This window comes from Alternaria hordeiaustralica (genome assembly GCF_023758085.1).
Source record: "Alternaria hordeiaustralica strain BMP 2776 chromosome Unknown scaffold_26, whole genome shotgun sequence".
Taxonomy (NCBI): Eukaryota; Fungi; Ascomycota; class Dothideomycetes; order Pleosporales; family Pleosporaceae; genus Alternaria; species Alternaria hordeiaustralica.
The window spans coordinates 202648-222886 of record NW_026056798.1 but is presented as its reverse complement, the minus strand read 5'-3'; the positions used below and the strand labels follow the sequence as shown (position 1 = coordinate 222886).

Genomic DNA, 20239 nt, shown 5'->3' with positions numbered 1-20239 from the left:
GAGACGCCGACTTCTCGACACCCAGGATCAATCGCCAAAGAAGTTTGTGCTTCCCAATACCTCGGCCTTGTAGGGAGTAGGCTCCAGATTCCACGAGCCGGAGTAGGAGGGGTTTGGTTGAGCGATTAGCCTGTACGGTCCTACAAAGATGGCCGTTAATAGGATAAGAGGCGCATTTGCGCCCCCGCGCAAAGGAGAGACGTTCGAACTGAGGGCTGGTCTGGTGTATGGATCCCCCCAAGCCAGTGTAACGATACCCAGCTGACCATTGCACCAGATCTCAATATGCCTACGAACGGTGAGCGCCTGGAATTGCGAGGACTACACTGGGGGCATACTAAGACTGTGGCAGGAAAGAAGCCATTCAGAAGACTATCATGTCCATGACGCTGGGCAAAGATGTCTCGGCCCTCTTCCCTGACGTTCTGAAGAACATTGCGACTGCCGACCTTGACCAGAAGAAGCTGGTATATCTGTACCTCATGTAGGTCAAGTTCTGGTTGCGATTCGGGTGGAAATTAACAAAATACTTAGGAACTACGCAAAGTCACACCCCGACCTCTGCATTCTCGCCGTAAACACTTTCGTACAAGACTCCGAAGACGCAAACCCGCTCATACGAGCATTGGCGATCCGAACCATGGGCTGCATCCGCGTCGATAAAATGACAGACTATATGGAGGAACCGTTGCGGAAGACACTCAGAGACGAATCTCCATACGTACGGAAAACAGCAGCACTTTGTGTCGCTAAGCTTTTCGACCTCGCACCCTCCATGTGCATTGAGAATGGCTTCCTGGAGCAGCTGCAGGAACTGGTTGGCGACCCGAACCCCATGGTCGTCGCAAACTCGGTCACTGCACTGGTGGAGATTCAGGAGGCAGCACCGGAAACCAAGGCCCTGGTTATATCGTCACAACAGCTGAAGAAGATGCTTCTGGCGCTGAATGAGTGTACAGAGTGGGGTAGAGTCACTCTGCTCACCACTTTGGCAGACTACAAGCCGGCAGATGTCAAGGAGGCGGAGCACATTTGCGAGCGAGTCGTTCCACAGTTCCAGCACGTCAACCCGAGTGTGGTGCTGGCCGCTGTCAAGGTCGTCTTCCTGCACATGCGAAACATCTCTCCCGAGATGATGAAGTCGTATGCAAAGAAGATGGCTCCCCCACTAGGTATGTTGCCGACGGAGGTTTACAGGGGTGTCGCTAACATGCTATAGTCACGCTTGTATCGTCCGCTCCTGAAGTACAGTACGTTGCGCTCCGGAACATCGACCTACTCCTCCAGAAGCAATCGGATATCCTCAGCAAAGAGATGCGCGTCTTCTTCTGCAAATACAACGACCCGCCGTATCTGAAGATGCAGAAGCTGGAAATCATGGTGCGGATAGCGAACGACAAGAACGTCGACCAGCTACTGGCCGAGCTGAAGGAGTACGCTATGGAGGTGGACATGGATTTCGTGCGACGAGCCGTGAAGGCTATCGGACAGGTCGCCATCAAGATCGAAAGCGCAAGCGAGAAGTGCGTCAACACACTACTGGACCTTATCAACACCAAAGTCAACTACGTCGTCCAGGAAGCGATCGTAGTGATCAAGGATATTTTCCGCAAATACCCCGGTTACGAAGGCATAATACCGACCCTCTGCCAGTGCATAGACGAGCTGGATGAGCCCAACGCGAGAGCCTCACTGATCTGGATTGTCGGAGAGTACGCTGAGAAGATCAACAACGCGGGTGAGATTTTGTCGAACTTCGTGGACACATTTGCCGAGGAGTTCACTCAAGTACGTCTGCCCTCCAAGATGGATTCACGGAAACTAACAGCCACCAGACACAACTTCAAATACTCACAGCCGTCGTCAAGCTTTTCCTGAAGAAGCCAGATCAAGCACAAGGCTTGGTAACAAAGGTTTTGCAGGCCGCTACCGCAGACAACGACAACCCAGATATCCGCGATCGAGCATACGTGTATTGGCGACTGCTTTCTAGTGATCCCCAGATCACCAAGGTACGTTAGTCTACCATGCCGCGCAACATGATATTAACTCTGAATAGGATATTGTGCTCTCCGACAAACCCCCGATCACATCCACAATACGGTCACTGCCTCCTCAACTACTAGAGACGCTACTCACAGAACTATCAACTCTGGCTTCAGTCTACCACAAGCCACCAGAGGCCTTCCTTGGACAGGGCAGATTTGGTGCAGAGGCCATGCAACGGGCTGCCATTGAAGAGCAACAGGAAGAAGCAAGGGAGAACCCAATCGCGGCAGCAGCAGCAGCAGCTGCCGTCAGCGGACAAGCGCCTTCAAACGTGGAGAACCTTTTGGATATCGATTTCGACGGCTCCGCACCTGCTTCAATGCAAAAAACACCCACACATGGTTCATCGGGTCTCGAAGGACTCGCTGGCACCCCGCAACGCGTCGCATCCCCAGCCACAAACGCGCCTGCTCCACAACAATCGAACATGGACGACTTGCTAGGCTTGTTTGGGGACGGAGGCGGTGCCACACCCCCAGCACAGGCCGCACAGATGAGCAACGACGATATCATGAATGGATTCGCAAGCATGAGCATGGATACCAACCAACCGCCACCACCGGCACAGCAACTAGGCGGCGAGCAGAGCAAGAAGAGCAACCAGGATTTGCTCGACTTGTTCTAGATAGACGATCTCGAGGCCGTTGCTCCGGTTTGGGTGTTTGTATGTTAGCGAAAACGTATATCTAGTGAGCATCTACTGGCGCTGGAAAAGTGTGCCCTGATACGATCGCATGTGTGCAAATCGAGAAATACTGGTATGAAGCACCAATATGCTTGCTGTTACCTGTGATGAGCACATGTTCGAGTCACTGCCATACCACCAAACGATTTATACTCTCTCCTCTCTGTAGCATCACGGGTTTGACATTACAGCTTTGCTTCTTTAAGGCATACAGCCGGTGCGGCACAGTACAGTATACAGGCTAACATAACAGTGAGATCCTCTTCGCTCATAGTCTAGCCTTGACTACCACACCCAAAGGCGCATCATCCTTACTCCTCTCCTTGAGCACTCGTCTCAATATCTTCCCACTCGCACTCTTCGGCACCTCATCAATGAACACCACGCCCCCTCTCAACCTCTTATGATTCGCAACCTTCTTATCCATCCACTGAACTATAGCTTTCGCTTCCGCCTCCCCAGCACCAGCCTTCGAAGCAACGATATACGCCCTCGGCACCTCGGTATGCTGCTCATCATCGTTCACCCCAATAACGGCCGCATCATCAATGAGTTCGCTCTCCAAGAGCTTCCCCTCCAACTCCGCAGGCGGAACTTGGAAACCCTTGTATTTAATCAATTCCTTGACGCGGTCCGTGATGTAGAAGTTGTGTTGTTCGTCTTGGAAGCCGATGTCGCCTGTTTTGAAGAAGCCGTCTGGAGTTATGGCGTCGGCGGTTGCGGACTCGTTCTTCCAGTATCCTTTGAAGATGTTGGGGCCGCTGAGCCAGAGTTCGCCTGCTTCGCCGGGGCCGAGTTCGGCGCCGGAGGCGGATATGTATTTTGCGGTCATGTTGGGGAACATTTTTCCGACGCTGCCGACGGAGGTGTACCATTCGTTCCATGGCTGGAGGGGGGTGTTAGCATATCTCGCTCGGTGTTGTGGAGATGGGAACGTACCTGAGTGTGTGTCATGGGACTTGTTTCGCTGAGCCCGTACGCTTGATTGATCTTGAGGTTCAGTCTCTTGCGCACAGTATCGACTAGCTCTTTCGTAAGGGGAGCTGCGCCACTGGTTATCATCTTGACTGACGAGAGATCGTACTTGTCCACCATCTTATCTCTTGACAAGCGTACAATGACTGGAGGTGCAACATAGATGAATGTAATCTTGTGTTCTTGTATCGTCCACAGAAACGTCTCCATATCGAAAGCCGGCATTACCACGAGCTCAATGCCGCGATGCAGTGTCTGATGTACCAGACCAGTAAGTCCGTAGATGTGGAAGAATGGTAAAACTCCCAGGAACTTGTCGTTTGCGGATGAGTACCAGTTTCCCACTGCGCCCTGGCAAAGAAGCAGGTCGGCGACGATGTTGCGATGACTGAGCATAACGCCTTTCGGTAATCCTGTGGTTCCAGAACTATACGCCAGGAATGACAGGTCTTCAGGATCCGCCCGTCTCCTGCGATACCGTAATGCGCCTGATGTCTTCCTGATGCTAGTCCAGTGTTTGCATCGATGTGTCTCGTCTTTCTCGGTACCCAGTAAGATCACCCTATCACTTGCGATTCCAACCTTCTCCGCAGCCTTCAACGCAGTGTCCAGGAAAGCCTTTGTTGTAACAAGCGCCTTAGCTCCCGAGTTCTCAAGCTGGTAAGCTAGCTCATCATTTGAATACCCTGGATTCGCGGGCGTAACAATTCCACCCGCAAAGAAGGTTCCATAGATGACCGGTGGTATGTCGATGTCGTTTGGCGCATATAGAGCGAGCACGTCATTCTTTTGCCAGTCCCAGAGGTTCCGGAGTCCTTCGCCGAATAATGTCGCGTCGCTTTTCACATCGGCGAATGTGTACTTTCGGTCGGAGTTGATGGCGCGATATATGACTTTGTTGTCGGGGAAGTCGCGGTCTTTGCGGTCGAACATTAGACCCCAGAGGTCAACGGCCGGAATCTCCACATCGGGAAATGATGATTTGGTAGGCATAATGACTTCGATAGCAGGAATGCTGTGGTCACGAGACCTTCAAGCAATGTTTCCTTTGGGCTGCTGTTATATTGGATACGTAAGGATGCAGAGTAAACATGCAGCTTGATCAAAGGATGAACTTGAGATGCATCGAGATGTCAGTCTGTGGGGAACCTCGGCTTTGGTCCCGATGACGTCGCCTACCCGTTGGCCCTATTACCGAATCGCATTGTAGTGTGTTCAATGCGTTTGTGGAAAACTCCCTTATTCAATTCGCGTCAGAGCTGTAAGCGTATTTTAAGTATGCACATCCATATCTGGAATAGGTTAAAGAGCTTGGCCAGCTCATGTCGTTCCGCGGAGAGGTGGAGGAAGAGAGAGACCTCCGCACCTGTCCGCGACTAGCAAGCAGATTGCGTGTTGAAGGCGATTGATTGCTCGTGTTGAGAAGCAGATAAGGCAAGCTGACGAACATGGTGTTTCTAAAGTGGCAGCAGGTGGCCATTTGCACTCTAATTGACCGGCCAGCTTACGTGTCTCTGAAGTATACGTATATGCCTCAACGAAAACCAGGGTGCAGTTAATCGAAGTCCAGGCCCGCAATGTGCAACCAGCGATGATGTACAGACCGGGAGAACCGGTCATACAAGGACGGGTAGAGAGTGCATGTTGGTGTTACGATTTGGGCCAAATCGATGATGAGATCTGACGATGTAACAGTGCACACGGCTAGGGGTCCAGGCCTGTGGTGGCCTAACTGTGCTTACTGGCAGCCGTACCACCGGCTATCGCTGATCGGCTCGCGATTGAATAGAGGAGGTGATGTGGATTTCTGGAGCGTTTGAACAGCGAAGCCACGCGGAGTAAATAGTGGAATGGAAGACAGAAGCCGCGGCTAAGGAACCCGCTCCCGCAGGAGCGCACGGCCTCCGAGATGGTGGGGGAAGGCACGACCAGCGACCGAACGACTCCACAGACCCACCCACAGCCCTCCATCACAATCAATCCACCCATCAAGGTGTTTGCTTGCATGACATCTGCCGCGCTTTTCCTTGCCCACGAAACCGAAAAAAACCCAGACTCATCAGGTGGGATAGCGTGACATCGACCACAGCTGGCAGTTCACGACAGGTTCAGCTATATCCCAGGCTTACCGACGCGCTCCCGATCGGTCTTGCAACCTCAACCTCCGTCGACCAACCCAGCCGGCCGGGACGTCCCTCAGGCTTTCGGTGGGCGCCTCTGCAACGCGATTGGCTGCGTGGGTGCTGTGCCGTGGGGAGGCTTGCACTGTCGAGGACCCATACAGCGTCATCATTGAGGCGTGGACGGAAGAAGGGCAATTTCTCTGCAGCGTGATATCTGCACCACTTGGCCCTCGAGCTGGCAGGGAAGCCGGCCTTTTAGCAAGTGTCACCGGTAGCTACTTCTAATACACAGGATGGGTAAGTGGGCCCCTCTTATATACGCAGCCGTAACTTCCCCTCCCTGGCTTCCCAAAGCTTTTGCCATCCTCCGCGCCATCACGGTTCTGCTTTCTCTCACGACCCGACACGTTGCCTGCTGACCTCTCCCTACCAGACTCTGCAGGAGACAACTATCGTCCAAGCGACCGAGTAAGTGCTCATGTTTCTTCTTTCTGTTTCCGCCTCCGGGCGCAGGTCAGGTGAACGGCGAGGCTGTTGCAGTGCTGGATGGGTCTCTGTAAGCGTGGGCGATGGTGAGGGGACCGGTGTTAGCTACCTATGAGCCCCTCCAAGGCAGCCAGCACCCTTCATTTCCTCGCTCATTGCTCACGCCTGGGTGGTGGTCCGTCACGTGACTGTCGCTGCCGGCAACTGCCGCCCGGGCGGATTGTCGTTGCCCAAGCTCCGAGCTGCTTGCCCTCACCCGCTCGCGCAACCTCTCCTCAACCCCATCACCCACGCGAGCCCGCACCTGCTCGCCATCGCCGAACCTCCCAGAACCTCTCCGTCGCCTCGACACATTGCGTGTACTTTGCAATCATGTCGTACGAAACTGACAACTATGACCAGCGCGACCGCTCTCCCCGTCGACGATCTCGCTCACCGCGACGCTCCAGACGCTCCTACTCGCCCCGTAGCCGCTCACGCAGTCGCGAGGACTACCGCCGCACTGAACGCCGCTCGCGCTCCCCCCAAAGTGGTGCGCAAGGTGCAGGAGGCTACCAATCGTACGGTGCTGGCCGAGGAGCTTCATCGCGACCCGTCGAGAACAAGGGTGAAATGATGCAGAGTATTAGGGATTCTTCGCAACAAGATCGCCGTGTCTACGTCGGCAACCTGTCCTACGATGTCAAGTGGCACCACCTGAAGGACTTTATGCGCCAAGGTACGGCATGCGCTGCGCCGCGTCAAGAGCTGGGCTAATGCGGAAATAGCTGGCGAGGTCCTCTTCGCAGACGTCTTGCTGCTGCCGAACGGAATGTCAAAGGTAAAGGATGATGGCTTGTCTTGATCGTGAGAAGGATGGAGGTTGACTGGCTTTTGCTTGGGTGTAGGGCTGTGGCATCGTGGAATATGCCACTCGGGAGCAGGCGCAGAACGCTGTTGCATCGCTCAGCAACCAGAACCTCATGGGCCGACTCGTATACGTTCGCGAAGACCGAGAGGCCGAGCCTCGATTCAGCGCCCCCGGCGGCGGACGCGGTGACTTTGGCGGCGGAATGCCTCGCGGCGGCGGCTTTGGAGGTGGCTTCGGCGGCAACCCTGCTGCCGGAGGTGGTGCAGGACGACAGGTCTATGTCGCCAACGTTCGTACCCTTTTCTCTTCTTTGCTTACCTCGATAGCGTGTACTGACCCAGTTCTAGCTTCCTTACAACGTCGGCTGGCAGGATCTGAAGGACCTTTTCCGCCAGGCTGCTAACAACGGCCAAGTCCTCCGCGCTGACGTCCACATCGCCCCCGATGGCCGTCCCAAGGGCTCCGGTGTTGTTGCTTTCGAGACTCCCGAGGATGCTCGCAACGCCATTACCCAATTCAACGGCTACGATTGGCAAGGTCGCAACCTAGAGGTCCGTGAAGACCGCTTCGCTGGCGCTCCTGGTGGCTTTGGTGGTCGCGGTGGTGGATTCGGCGGACGCGGTGCCTTTGGCGGAGGCTTTGGCGGCCGTGGAGGCTTCGGTGGCCGTGGCGGATTTGGTGGTGGCTTTGGAGGTCGTGGAGGCTACGCTGGTGGAGGTGGCTTCGGCGGTCCCCCTGGTGGCCCTGCTTTCGACCCCAACGCTGCTCCTGCCGCGCCCAACCCATTCACAGACTACGCTACTGCAGGCGGAGAGCCCAGCAACACCATCTACGTTCGCAACCTCCCCTGGTCGACTAGTAACGAGGATCTTGTCGAGCTCTTCACCACGATTGGCAAGGTCGAGCGTGCCGAGATTCAGTATGAGCCCAACGGTCGCTCTCGCGGAACCGGTGTCGTTGAGTTCGCCCAGGCTGGAGATGCCGAGACATCTATCGGTAAGTTTTCTCATACGCTATGTTCTTCATCACTAACAATGCATAGCCAAGTTCACTGGTTACCAGTACGGTGGCAGGCCATTGGGTCTCGCCTACGTCAAGTACACCAACATGGGCAACGGCGGCGATGCCATGGAGGGTACCGAGAATACTGGTGGTTTGACCCAGGATCAGATCATGTAAAGTGATCCTTGCTTTGCGGTATTTCTTCGACGCGCAAGCATCAGAGGCTGATGCATACGGGTTCCCATCTGCTCTGGTTATGAGCATTGTCATGTTAGGAACACCTTTTTCTCTCTCATTTCACATGTATACACATGACGGAGCTTTGGAGAGATTATGTTACGGGTCTTGATCACGGGCATGTCTGTAGTGGACCAAAATTTCCTTGTCGACAAAAGGGCTAGCTTTCGAAATGTAATGAGGAGATCGAATAGTAACCTAGCGGTTTCAAGCTGTGCTTTGCTGTAGTCTACGCATTGGTGATGTCTGAAATGGCGTGTTATTGCTGCAGCAATTTCATCATCCACTCGTAGACGGCCCATTGTACGGCGTTCACGACGAATGCTCGTATGCTACATATGCCCAAGCCACGGAAGAAGACGCCCGCGCCTTCTGTCTTGTAGGCATGTCTGGCAACCTCGACAGCGCTCAATCGCGCTCTGGGCGTCTCTGACCCTAGCAGCGCACTTCCCTCCCCATGCCGCATTGGCGCATGTAGTATCTGCGTCTGCACTCTCGTCTTAATAACATCCAGCGGGAATATCGACGCCCATGTTATGACACCAGCCAGGCCTCCACATAACAGCACTTTCATGGCTGTTTCGCGATCGGAGTCGTCTGGCGAGGACCAGGCCTGTTTCGAGAGTTCGTAGGACCAGAAGCTGCGTGTGCGGTCAGCCAACGTCCTCGATCATCGTGCTTCTCCATTCAGGAGAACGGACAGGCAAACAACTCACTAAAACCCATACCCCACCGCGTCCCTCACACTGGTAATCCCACCTCCATAGTACAGACCCCTGATCCCCTCTGCCTTCCAAACATCTCTCGCTACACTCCAACTAGTTGTCGTCGCGTTGGTTGCTACCTGCGCGCGGCACTTTACGAGTTCGGTAGGTGCGCTCACGATGAAGGATGCGAGGCCGCCTGTTGCACCTGCCAGGAAGACTTTCGAGTAGTTTGTAGGCGATGCAGGAGAATCGTGGAGGAGGGTGAGGGTGCGGTTGTAGGTCATGAATAAGAGGGCGTTCAACGCGCCGTAGGTCAGGATGGGTGCTGTTGCGCCTGTACTGGAGGAGTTGAGTCAGTCAATCGTATCCCACTTTCATTTATACCGTTTCGAGTGTCTATTTGCTTGCTCACCTCTTACGAGTGTCCCCGCATTCTCAAATTGTCCTTTGAACCCTCGTGGTGTTGCTGCCGTCGCGCCCGTACTAGCTGGAGATGTAGCTTCGACATTTTGGGACGAGGGACCGGCTTGGAGACGCGTTTTTATCAGGTCGAGGGGGTTGCCGATTATTATTCCTGCTGCGCCGGATACGTAGCCTGCCCAGAAATCTGCAGACATGGCTTTTTGGGAGGTGAGGGAGGGTTGGAGAGGGGAAGGTGAAGGGAGGGGTACTTGGGGAACGGTTGCTGAAGGTACATGCTGCGGGTTGTGGGGCAAGGGACGCGAGGGTTGTGCCGAGGCTTGGAAGACGTTATCTACGTAGAGCTGGGAGGTTTTGATTGTGCAATTTGAAGATGGGCGTTTCGGTCAGTATCAGGAAATGTCCATGTTACAATTACTATCGTCTCGGTACCTATGCTCATTGTGTAGTTCGATGGTGTAGGCGTCAGGTCTTAAGCCAAGATCATAGGCTAAGTAAATCGAGACTTTGTCCAAAGTACATGTGAATTTGTAGCTAGAAGCTAGACTAGAAGCACCCTGCAGCGAAGCATGCCGGACCATGTTTACTTGGGCGACGATCCAGCTCGTCTCGTTCGGGACGCTTGACGCTGTCGGACCACCGACAGTATCTCGAATGAGCAATGCGTGTGAAGCACCGGGCTGCGATGCTGCAATTTTCGGAGAATCTAGCTCGACGTAAAGAGTGGCTTGAAGCCCAGTCGAGGTTGGCGCAGAGAAAACCCAATGGCATGCATCTCGTGTGTGTCATTCGCCACCGCGTTGGCCTCGCGACCCGACCCGAATGAATCATGGAGCACTGACCATATGAGGCTGAGACACGCCTGACTACCTGCTGCCGATCTCCCTCACCCCGCCGCCACCCAGACTCACTCACTTACATTTACCCTCGCGCAAGCTCATTCTTTGTCACTGCTCATTTCTTTCCTTTCACTCGTGTCTGTGGATTGCGACTCGGTCTGAAGACACTCTTTCCATTGAACCTGTCGCGATAGACCATGAGCGTGCGACTAAGACGATTGTTTCGAGATCAGTTACACGGTATGTTTGACACTTATTGCGGTACAGGCGGCGCAGTATATATCCAGACTGTGAAGGCTGTTCAGGCTTCAATACGCGCGAGCTGTAGCCTCGGGACCGCTTACCATGGTTCATCGTTCTCCTTACTGACGACTCCAGTATCTTCTACGCATTAGCACCAATTCCTTACGACAAGCATACACCAAGTCAATACGCCGATTCGCAAGCCTACAACGATCAAATGCCTTCACAACCGCTCGATTCCGGCTGGGACTTCAGCACCGCCATCGGCCTGATAGATTCGGGCACCCAAGAGATTAGCTCCCCTCCGCTTCGGTCGGTGGCGACACCTCAGGCTTCTACACTGAAAGATGGAGGAATACGTCTCGGCAGCTTTTCGAAGCTGTTCGAAAACCTCGGGTTCGCCGATGACACCTCCGCGCCGTTGCCGCCACTCGATCCTGAGTCCGAACTCAGCAATTCCGACGACGCTTTATTACCTTCCCCTGTCCTCGAATCGACCAAGACACCTGCCAAACTTAACGAGAGCTCAGACGAGCAGGGAATAGACAACGCAGGTCTGACTAAGACCCAACGGAAGAAGGCTCGCAGACGCGCCGAGAAGGAGCTCGAAGAGGAGCGGTGCCGTCACCAAGCTGTTCAGGACACCTTGGCCCAGCTTGCGGAAGAACGCGAGCAGAGGAAGCAACAGGCACAGCAGGCGTTACTGCGGAAACAACTAGATGAAATCGCCAGCATAACTACCAAGGATGTCAAGGTGGCGGAAACGCCAACCAAGCCGTCCCGAGCACATTCACGATCCAACGTGGGCGCTAAGATCAGGCCTGCGACGCCTACCCCAGTGCATGCACAAGACACAACCGAGGCTCCTCAGACACAACAGAAGCAGCTCAGGACACCCAAGGCCCGCCCCAGCATACTGAAGCGGCCTTCCGCGGCACAGCCTGTGACTCCTCAGCCTCCTCAAGAAGTCCCCGTAGTCGTTCCCTCTACTGCACCGGCCCCGACTCAGACCCAAAACATAACATTCGATGCACTCGCACCTGCCCCGTCTCAGGACCTTTTACTCGAACCTCAGCAAGTGCCTCGTGCCACCACACCGGTACACCATGGACTTGTTCCCCGAACCGTTCGACCGGTCACCGTACCAAGAACCTGTTCACAACCAGCCGTCGTTCAACAACCACCCACTACCCCAACGCCGCAACGTAAGTCGTTTAGCGGACAGCGCCCAGCTCTCACGATTAGATCACAGGTAGAGCGTCATTATCACTTGTTTAACAAGTTGATGGAGACTTTCCCTGATGATCGAAAGTGGCTGGTGGCCCCTATGCAAATGCTTAACGAGCGCAACTCAGCGCATGGATTGCACGTCTTTGTCGATGCCTCCAACATCATGATAGGCCTGAAAGACATGCTCCGCTACCACGGCCTGCACCACAACGCATACGACATGTCCTTTGACAGTCTAGCGCTACTGATGGAGCGCCGCCGACCGGTAGCAAAGCGCTTCTTCGCCGGCTCCCACCGCGAAGCCAATCCCCTTCCCCACGTGGCGAAACTAGTCGAGACATCCAAAGCCGTCGGCTACGACAGCGTCATGCAAGAGCAAGTGCTGATCGTACGCGAAGACTCTGAGAAGAAGAAATTCTTCAACGACGTCAAGAAGATGGGCTGGCACAAGGCTACTCAAATACGCTCTTCTGGCAGCGGCAGCGACTCTGAAACGGGTCCATCTGCTGTTACTCCGAAGACGCCCTCGGCCCCGAAATGGGTCGAGCAAGGTGTCGACGAGATTCTTCACTTGAAGATGTGTCAGAGCATTATTGATACCGAAGTACCTAGCACTATGGTTCTCGCGACGGGTGATGGTGCCGTGGCGGAGATGTCGGATGGCTTTCTCGCACATGTTGAGCGCGCGTTGAAGAAGGGGTGGAAAGTTGAGTTGATCAGTTGGGGTCAGCAGATTAATGGAGGGTATAGGAGGAGGCAGTTTAGGGCTAAGTGGGCCGAGCAGTTCACGATCATTGAACTCGATGAGTTCTTGGAGGATCTTATTGATACGCCTTAGGATGGTGGGTTTACGTGGTTGGATGTGTTGGTACGGGATGCATTGTTTTGGTGTTAGTTCGCATATGGTATGAGGCATGAGCGAGCATGGCGTTGTTCGTTGTCATTCTCGGTGGAATTCTTCTGGTTGTACATAGCTTCGGCTTATTTCGTGGTGGTTCTTGTATTTCATTGCATTTTTCTGCGCGAAGGGCATTCAGCGTTGGCATTATGTAGCATGGCTCAGCGTATCTGATGGTACATGGAGTCCTTACCTCGTATGTAGAGGAAGAAAGTTTACTTGCTCATCTTCATCCATCCGATCCGAAGTTTTCATGCACGAAAACGTCTAGTTGCATCGCCAAGCGACATGATGAAAGGCTCAGCCTGATGGCGCTGTTCAGCCACCGCCATACATGATTCTACATGGTATCGATCGCGATCAGCGAGAGTGCATCCATGTACGTTGGCGCTGTGCACATGATGCTCTCCTATGGCTCTTGTGATCGACAGGTAGGCTGTGATGTCGCTCAATCAAAACCTGTTTACTGTCCAAGGACCTCAGCTGTGTCTGCCTGGCGCCACCAAAGCCGAACGGCATGCCGCAGTTGCTGTATCGGAACCCGAAGGCTCATGGCTGAAGGGCCAAGGCTGAAATCATAGTCCGGCCTTAGATGGCATAAAGCCTGCCGCGCTGTGTCTTGTTGTTTCTCACTCAGCTACTCTTTCGAACATCGGAAGTTTCAATTCCACAACCACACGATCGATCTTTGAGCGTAGCGCCGCCCGTAGACGAAATACACAATATGCCTCGTGACCCAACCTATCACGATGTGGAGAAGATGAGACGCCATGCTCTCAAGCCGTACGATAGAGACGCCAGCGACAGTGAGGTGGTGATTGGTGATGACGACAACAGTGACGTTGAAGCAGCTGGCGACGACGAAGGATCTGGCGGCGATGATGATGCCGGCAGTGCTGAGGTTTCCAGCGACGATGAAGAGGCTAGCAGCGCGGAGAGTTCTAGCGACGACGACGAAGAGGCCACCAACAATGAACATGACAACGAGGATGAAGAAGCCAATAGCGATCAAAATTCTGACAGCGAAGAGGATGTGAGCGACGTTGAAGATGCCATTGACGACGACGACGAAGACGACGACGAAGAAGTCGACTATGATGAAGAGGAAGACACGGAAAAGCCCACCAAAATCTTCAACCCAAGTGGCTCCAGCGTAAACTGCACCGATATGGGCGAATCCTACGCCTCAGGACTTCCCAACGAATACAGTCCGCCCCCTATCGACTCTGGAGGCAGGGACCTGGACGAATGGAAGGAGCGTCTTGAAGAAAATGGCTTCAAGGTATCCGACAATCCACCCGACGAAGAATACCTCAGCGGCCCTCGCGAAGCCGCCGTTGCATACCGCCATGCTGGTGGCGGTGGGCACGTCGTTGCGATGGATGGTGGTTACAATGATGCGACGTATACATACTCTGATCACCAGGGTCGTGTCGATGAGGATGTCACGGAGGAAGTGAATAAAGCAAGGCGCGAGGACCGCATTGCAGGCTACATCACGAGGCCGGACTTTGACGATCGCGAGAGGGAACAGCAGCAGGAGGATGACTATGAGGATGACGAGGAAGAAGAGGGAGGTGATGAGGACTATGGTGATGATGGAGACTATGAAATGGATAATGGGTGGAACAAATACCGGTGATACTGCCATGGGCCTAGAATTGATAAACGTAGCATTCAGTCATCCACTTTGAAGTTGCCATCATATTGCCAAACCCCCGTCGACTCATGATCCTTCCTCCACAACACCGTACCTGACGATCCCATCCCAAACCGCACACTTCCAGTGGAGTATCCCCTGAGATCCCCCTCCCCTACTCCTCCCACCGCATCCGCGTTCCGACTCTTCCGAGATCATCCACCACAGATCATCGCAACAACCCTTCACCGTCCGCCGGCGTGCCGAACGGCAGGACGACGGTCTCGGCAAAAGTAGTCAGCAAATGGCAATTACCCGACTCCCGCTTTTGCAGCAGGGACGACGGCGGCGGAGCGACGGTTTGACCGCGCTCGGACCCCCTCGCGGTGCGCGAGACATGCGCGCAGAGACGGGAGAGAGAGGCTGGGATACGCGGGATACGAAAACGAGACTACTAGGTTGTTGCGCGACATTTTCGCGTTCGCGTAGCACGATTGTACCTGAATTCTGCTTTAGTGAAACAACGGGGCATGTTGTGCTTCTTTTCTTTTCTGCGGTGTGGATGCAGGACAGCAAACGAGCGGAGAAAGGGACGGGCAGCGGATGCGGGTGGGTTTTGTTTGTTTGGGCAGCATGTTGTTGGGGGAGTGACAGTGACAGCGAGTCAAGGCATGAACATGGTAATGTTAGTGTTGAAAGGGATGTACATGGCATTTGTTGGAGAAGGGTGTCAGAGTCAGGGCAAAAGGAGGAGGGAAATTGCGATGGTCGCGATGTCGAATCTCGACTCTTCTTTTGTGATTTAGCCTACAAATCGAGTGAAGTCTGCGTGATCGAGTTTTTTATTGAATTGAGTTTTTTTCCTTTGGCTGTGACTCGGTAAAGAGATTGTTTGATTAGTTAGTGAAGTTAGTCTAGTTTGGCGACGGCGAATGTCGTGACAGGAAAGCGCGGTGGAGGTTGTGTTCGTCCGAGCCTCCGCCTACAATGTCCGAGAGAGCGAGACCGAGATGGCCATCGGCGATTGGGCAGTGGGTGGATCGGACAGGAAAAAAGAAATTGCGCATCGGGCGTGAAAAGCACAGGGTTGCGGGTGGAACCATGGCAGTGGAAAAACGGGTGAGGATGTGTCTACGCCAAGAGGGCGAGGACTGCACGGGTTGCGGATCTTGCGAGGTGCCGAGGGCGCCTATTCAGACGTCGCGACGGACGGTAGGAATGGCGCGGGTACAGTCAGCGGTGGCTTTTCTGGTGCGGTGAGAGTTGTGTCGGGGCGTGATTGGTAAGTAGCGTGCAAGAGGTGAGAAAGTTTGGGCAATGCAGTGGAGCGCGGTGCATGTTTCGTGTGTCTTTGAGGCTGGGGTGGGTGGCCGCACGCCTTGTGAGACAACGCCGACAGCGAACGAGGCTGACCAGCACATGCCCGTATCTCGTACAGGCGACGGACCGGGATGCGGAAGTCGATGGAAGACGATTTGGCATGCGTTGGTTGCCATGGCTTGACGGCACGATGCGGTCACCTGTATGTTGATGTCATGACAGGCTAACCAAGGGTCTAACGCACCGCTGCATCACTCTGGCATGGCGCATCACTCTGGCGCGAGGCCAGCAGCAGTTTTGCTAGACGGGACCCGTACCAAGATGACAAAGCCATGTGTGAGTGCGACGGACAACGTGATAGGGAAGTCGACGGGTGTGCTGCAAGGGTCACATGCCTGCAGATGCAGAGGCCCTGGGAACGTTATCAGTGCCACGGTTGGGGTCGCATGCTACCATGAGAGCCCACGGTGAAAGAGAAAGCGTCAACCACGGGCACTCGCATTCTTTGCCAACGCGGTCGAAACAATGATGCGAATCCTGGCGGCCGTCACAGCGTCCTGGTGTAAACGAAATTGAGCGCCCTCGCAGACTAGCCGGGTCCGTCGTAGCCGCTCACGTCGCGGACCTAATTTGACCCCCCGGCAGCGCGCTGTGCAAGCCTCAGCCATCCGGAGCTTCCAGTGTCCACTAAGTCACGGCTGCCTTTCATAATCCCTAGTCCGCCCTCTTCCGCCTTCTTTCCCTCTTGTCCGCTCGCCCACCTCCTGCACGACGTCCAACTTCGACGTGCTTTCACCCGCCTCTGGTCGCGTGTCTGCTGTTGCACCTACCTGGAACTGCGCCACACAGACAACCCCCGAGCGACCGAGCCCTGAACCGCCATTCCTCCAGCGCCATCTTCACCATGACGAACAAGAGCTACCTCGCATTCCTCGACAACAGCACCGCCGCCGACATGCTGTCGCGCACAAAGGTCCCGGGCCTCTCCGCCCTGCCCAGTCTTATCCCCCACCGCGTGCGCAGGAAGTGGAGGGCCACCAAGTCGCGCATACGCAGTCGCCAGGCGCCCACGTCATCCATCGCCGGCCTCGAGACGTCCTTCTCGCCCTCGGATACCCTGCGCTCCCTGCGCACCCATTCTTGGAGCATATACGATGCCCAGTATCTCTTCCTCGCCATCCTCGCCATCTTCTCCCTCTCCGTGAGCGAGGCGCCGGGGCCTTTTGCCAAGACATTCATAGCCACGCTGCTCATGACGGGCCTATGTATGCCCATCACACGACAATTCCTCCTCCCATTGCTCCCTACTCTTACATGGCTATTCCTCTTCTCTAGCTGCAAGTACGTAATCCGCTTCCTCAAACGTGTGGCAAGATCCATACTAACATGCCCCAGATACATCTCCCCAGACTACCGCCCTGCCATTTGGGTCCGCGTCCTCCCCGCCCTCGAGAACATCCTCTACGGCGCCAACCTTAGCAACATCCTCTCCGCGCACAAGCACACAGTCCTGGACATCCTTGCCTGGTTGCCCTACGGTGTCGTACACTATGTATCGCCTGTCATTGTCAGCGCATGCATGTTCATCTGGGCGCCTCCTGGCACCCTTCCAATCTGGGCGCGCGCTTTTGGCTACATGAACATCACAGCTGTTCTGATCCAGATGGTCTTCCCCTGCTCGCCCCCCTGGTACGAGAACACATACGGATTGGCCCCCGCCAACTACAGCATCCCTGGTGACGCCGCGGGACTCAAGGCAATCGACAAGCTGACTGGCATTGATCTCTACACTTCGGGCTTCCACGCTTCGCCCTTGGTCTTTGGCGCGTTCCCCTCGCTGCACTCCGGATGGGCTACTCTCGAGACGCTGTTTATGGGACACGTCTTCCCCAAGCTCTTCCCCGTCTACGTTTTCTACACCATGTGGCTTTGGTGGTCGACCATGTACTTCTCCCACCACTACGCCATTGACCTGGTAGCTGGCAGTCTGCGTAAGTTTGAAATCTCTGCCCCACTATTTTCTTCTGCTAACTTCCCCAGTTGCCGGTGTCTGCTACTTCTTCGGCCGCGCCAAGTTCCTCCCCCGCCCGCAATCCGACAAGGAGTTCCGCTGGGACTACGACTACGTCGAGATTGGCGACCCCATGGACGGTGCTGGCTACAGCATGCTCGACATCTACGAGGAATTTCCATCCCACGCCCACTCCGACTCGGACGACTGGGCTAGCGGCTCCTCTTCATCCTACTCCACCGGTGGCAGGAGTCCCATCGGCGCACGATCACCAACCGACGACTCTCAAAGCCTCTGGGAAGGCGAGACCATCGGATCCGACACGGAGCCCACCACCCTCCGCAAAGACTAACACCTACGACCCATCTACGTCTCTCTCGCCACAGACTTATACTCATCCCTACGTTTCGCACTATCACCTTACCTCCCCGGGTGACGGCCTCTAACGACCTATGCATTGGAGCGGAGTTTTTTCTTGTTTGCGAAGCATTTCAGCGATCCATTATCTACACCATGGATTTGACGGCATAGAATCACTAGCGTCGGCTGCAACAGCAGTGACGCTGCAGCCCTGCATGCATCGGGGAACCACAACCATTCTTCTCGTGGGCATCCCTTGTAGCGCTATTACGCGCGGTTTATTGTACCCCTTTTTTGATACCCAAGTCGGTCGCTTACCTTTTGGACTTTCCACGACACAGTTGTGTCTGTGTGTTGTTGTATACATTCGCTTCAGCGCCCGGCCGCCACACTTTCCGCATTCTACTTTTTGAGCGGCTGGATGTCTGCACATAGGGGGTTTTGATGATGTTGTGGTATGAATGGCATGGACGGCAGATGCTATGTCCATGTTGGATTGGGAATAGGTGGTAATGATGGGCTCGGCTGGAGCCTACCACCGCAGAAAGAAAGGGACTATTATTATCTAGTGTAATGCTTAATGGAATGGAAACGGTTAATGAACCAAACAATCATGGATCTTGTTAAGGATGGTGCCTACAGTCTACTCATACTCGTCGAACCAAGGTTCTGTCCTTCCGCTACCCAACTGTCAACCATAATTCAAGTTTGCAAATGCCATGCGGACTATCCGCCCGTTCCTTTCGCTTTGTCGCATTCAACTTCTCCCTGAATCTCCCAACATCAGCTCGACCTCAAGATCCACCTACAAGTCGCTATCACCACACCAGCCATGGACTACCTCGAACTAGACGACGCCGCTACGCAGGCTTTTGAGGAGCTGGGCGGCGACTTCGACCTACCACACATCCCATCGAAACCTTTTGGGTCTACGAATTCTCCTCGCACCTCACCACCGAAACGTCCCCGTCGCCGGGTAGAAGCATCTTATCTCTTCCGCCTTCAGCATCCTCTTTCTACACCTCGCGATGTAGCCAACGCTCTCGGCCTTTCTCGTGTACCACAACTTGAGAGCGGCGTTGGAGAAGACGGCGAAGCGGGGTTTTGTCGGCTGTCTCAATCATTAATGAACGCTCTTGATATTTGGATCGAGAAGCACTGTCCGAAACAGAGGTTTACAAAAATCCGCATTGGACTTGCGCATAAAGATAGTGGGGTGCTGCCATTGCTTGGTCGCGATCCAACACTTCCTCAATACCGGCCCAATAACCCAGCCAGGCCTATAGAACGACGTTTACCAGAATTCCCTATTCACTACTTCTTCTACGGCACTTTAGCGGATCCGGAGCGGCTTTCACGACTGTTTGGTGTGCCTGCTGATGAGCTGCCGGCTTTGCGACCTACTATCTTGCTAGGTGGACGTATTAGGATTTGGGCGGGGAGGTATAAAGCCTTAGTCGATGAGCCGGGCTCTGTGGTGGCTGGGTTCGCGTTCTCTTGCGGGTCGGTTGATCAGGAAGAGGCACTGAGGGGTTATGAGGGCGATGCGTATGAGGTTGTTGCTGCGCGATTGATTGTGGATGGGAAGGAGGTGGTTGGGAGGACGTTTCGGTTTGCGGGGTTTGATGATGAGTTGGGTGATTGATGTGGTGGTGGGGTTTAGCTTGTACGACTGTGGCGTTCGTTGTCTGGCGTTCGTAGTTAACCCGATTTGAATGTTGAGTGAGGTTTTTCTCAAGTAACGGCTGAACTGTCGCGTTAGAGGGATCGCAGCACAATACGATCTTGATCATCATTACGTTGCCGTATCGATGGTTCACCTCATCCTGTTCTTGATAAATTTCCGGTTTGCTGGAAAGCGAAGAGGTGTATCATCTTATGACTTGTAAGGTATTGCTAATCAAGACTACCACTGATCATGGTGAGCTGATTCATGTCTTAGTGAAGTCTGATCTGGGGTGACTGCCATATGCTGGTTGTGGAAGGTTTCTAGTCTTGATCGTGAGATTCTATAACATTGTATCTTAGAGGCCTGATACTTGCGTAGCCGTCGAACAGGAGGAAGATCGCTTGAGGGTATTACTATGGCTGCGGGAAAGTCGCTGTATCATAATCGCTGTGACGAGTTGATGGTGCTGGACGGTGAGCGGCGCAACGTGGTGTAG

General features: G+C 54.3%; 7 protein-coding genes across 7 annotated transcripts; 5 read left to right on the top strand and 2 right to left on the bottom strand.

Moving 5' to 3' along the window:
* Window positions 1-148: 148 nt before the first annotated feature.
* On the top strand, window positions 149-2674 carry AP1B1 (AP-1 complex subunit beta-1; the record flags this gene model as incomplete). The annotated part of the gene is made up of 7 exons (XM_049391721.1): window positions 149-225; window positions 278-298; window positions 353-484; window positions 535-1172; window positions 1220-1788; window positions 1836-2012; window positions 2060-2674. The coding sequence occupies 7 exons, from the start codon at window positions 149-151 to the stop codon at window positions 2672-2674; spliced, it is 2229 nt and encodes a 742-aa protein (XP_049240586.1).
* Window positions 2675-3002: 328 nt separating this feature from the next.
* Window positions 3003-4702, bottom strand: J4E84_009155 (uncharacterized protein; the record flags this gene model as incomplete). Its single annotated transcript, XM_049391720.1, has 2 exons — window positions 3003-3620; window positions 3674-4702. The coding sequence occupies 2 exons, from the start codon at window positions 4700-4702 to the stop codon at window positions 3003-3005; spliced, it is 1647 nt and encodes a 548-aa protein (XP_049240585.1).
* A 1988-nt stretch (window positions 4703-6690) lies between these two features.
* J4E84_009154 (uncharacterized protein) lies at window positions 6691-8347 on the top strand (the record flags this gene model as incomplete). Its single annotated transcript, XM_049391719.1, has 5 exons — window positions 6691-7036; window positions 7086-7138; window positions 7206-7457; window positions 7516-8164; window positions 8211-8347. 5 exons carry the CDS (start codon window positions 6691-6693, stop codon window positions 8345-8347), a joined length of 1437 nt encoding a protein of 478 aa, XP_049240584.1.
* Window positions 8348-8666: 319 nt separating this feature from the next.
* On the bottom strand, window positions 8667-9731 carry J4E84_009153 (uncharacterized protein; the record flags this gene model as incomplete). The annotated part of the gene is made up of 3 exons (XM_049391718.1): window positions 8667-9048; window positions 9124-9448; window positions 9527-9731. 3 exons carry the CDS (start codon window positions 9729-9731, stop codon window positions 8667-8669), a joined length of 912 nt encoding a protein of 303 aa, XP_049240583.1.
* Window positions 9732-10833: 1102 nt separating this feature from the next.
* J4E84_009152 (uncharacterized protein) lies at window positions 10834-12684 on the top strand (the record flags this gene model as incomplete). The annotated part of the gene is made up of 1 exon (XM_049391717.1): window positions 10834-12684. One exon carries the CDS (start codon window positions 10834-10836, stop codon window positions 12682-12684), a length of 1851 nt encoding a protein of 616 aa, XP_049240582.1.
* Window positions 12685-13468: 784 nt separating this feature from the next.
* On the top strand, window positions 13469-14386 carry J4E84_009151 (uncharacterized protein; the record flags this gene model as incomplete). Its single annotated transcript, XM_049391716.1, has 1 exon — window positions 13469-14386. The coding sequence occupies one exon, from the start codon at window positions 13469-13471 to the stop codon at window positions 14384-14386; it is 918 nt and encodes a 305-aa protein (XP_049240581.1).
* Window positions 14387-16607: 2221 nt separating this feature from the next.
* Window positions 16608-18066, top strand: J4E84_009150 (uncharacterized protein; the record flags this gene model as incomplete). Its single annotated transcript, XM_049391715.1, has 3 exons — window positions 16608-17044; window positions 17099-17694; window positions 17744-18066. 3 exons carry the CDS (start codon window positions 16608-16610, stop codon window positions 18064-18066), a joined length of 1356 nt encoding a protein of 451 aa, XP_049240580.1.
* Between the last annotated feature and the right edge of the window lie 2173 nt (window positions 18067-20239).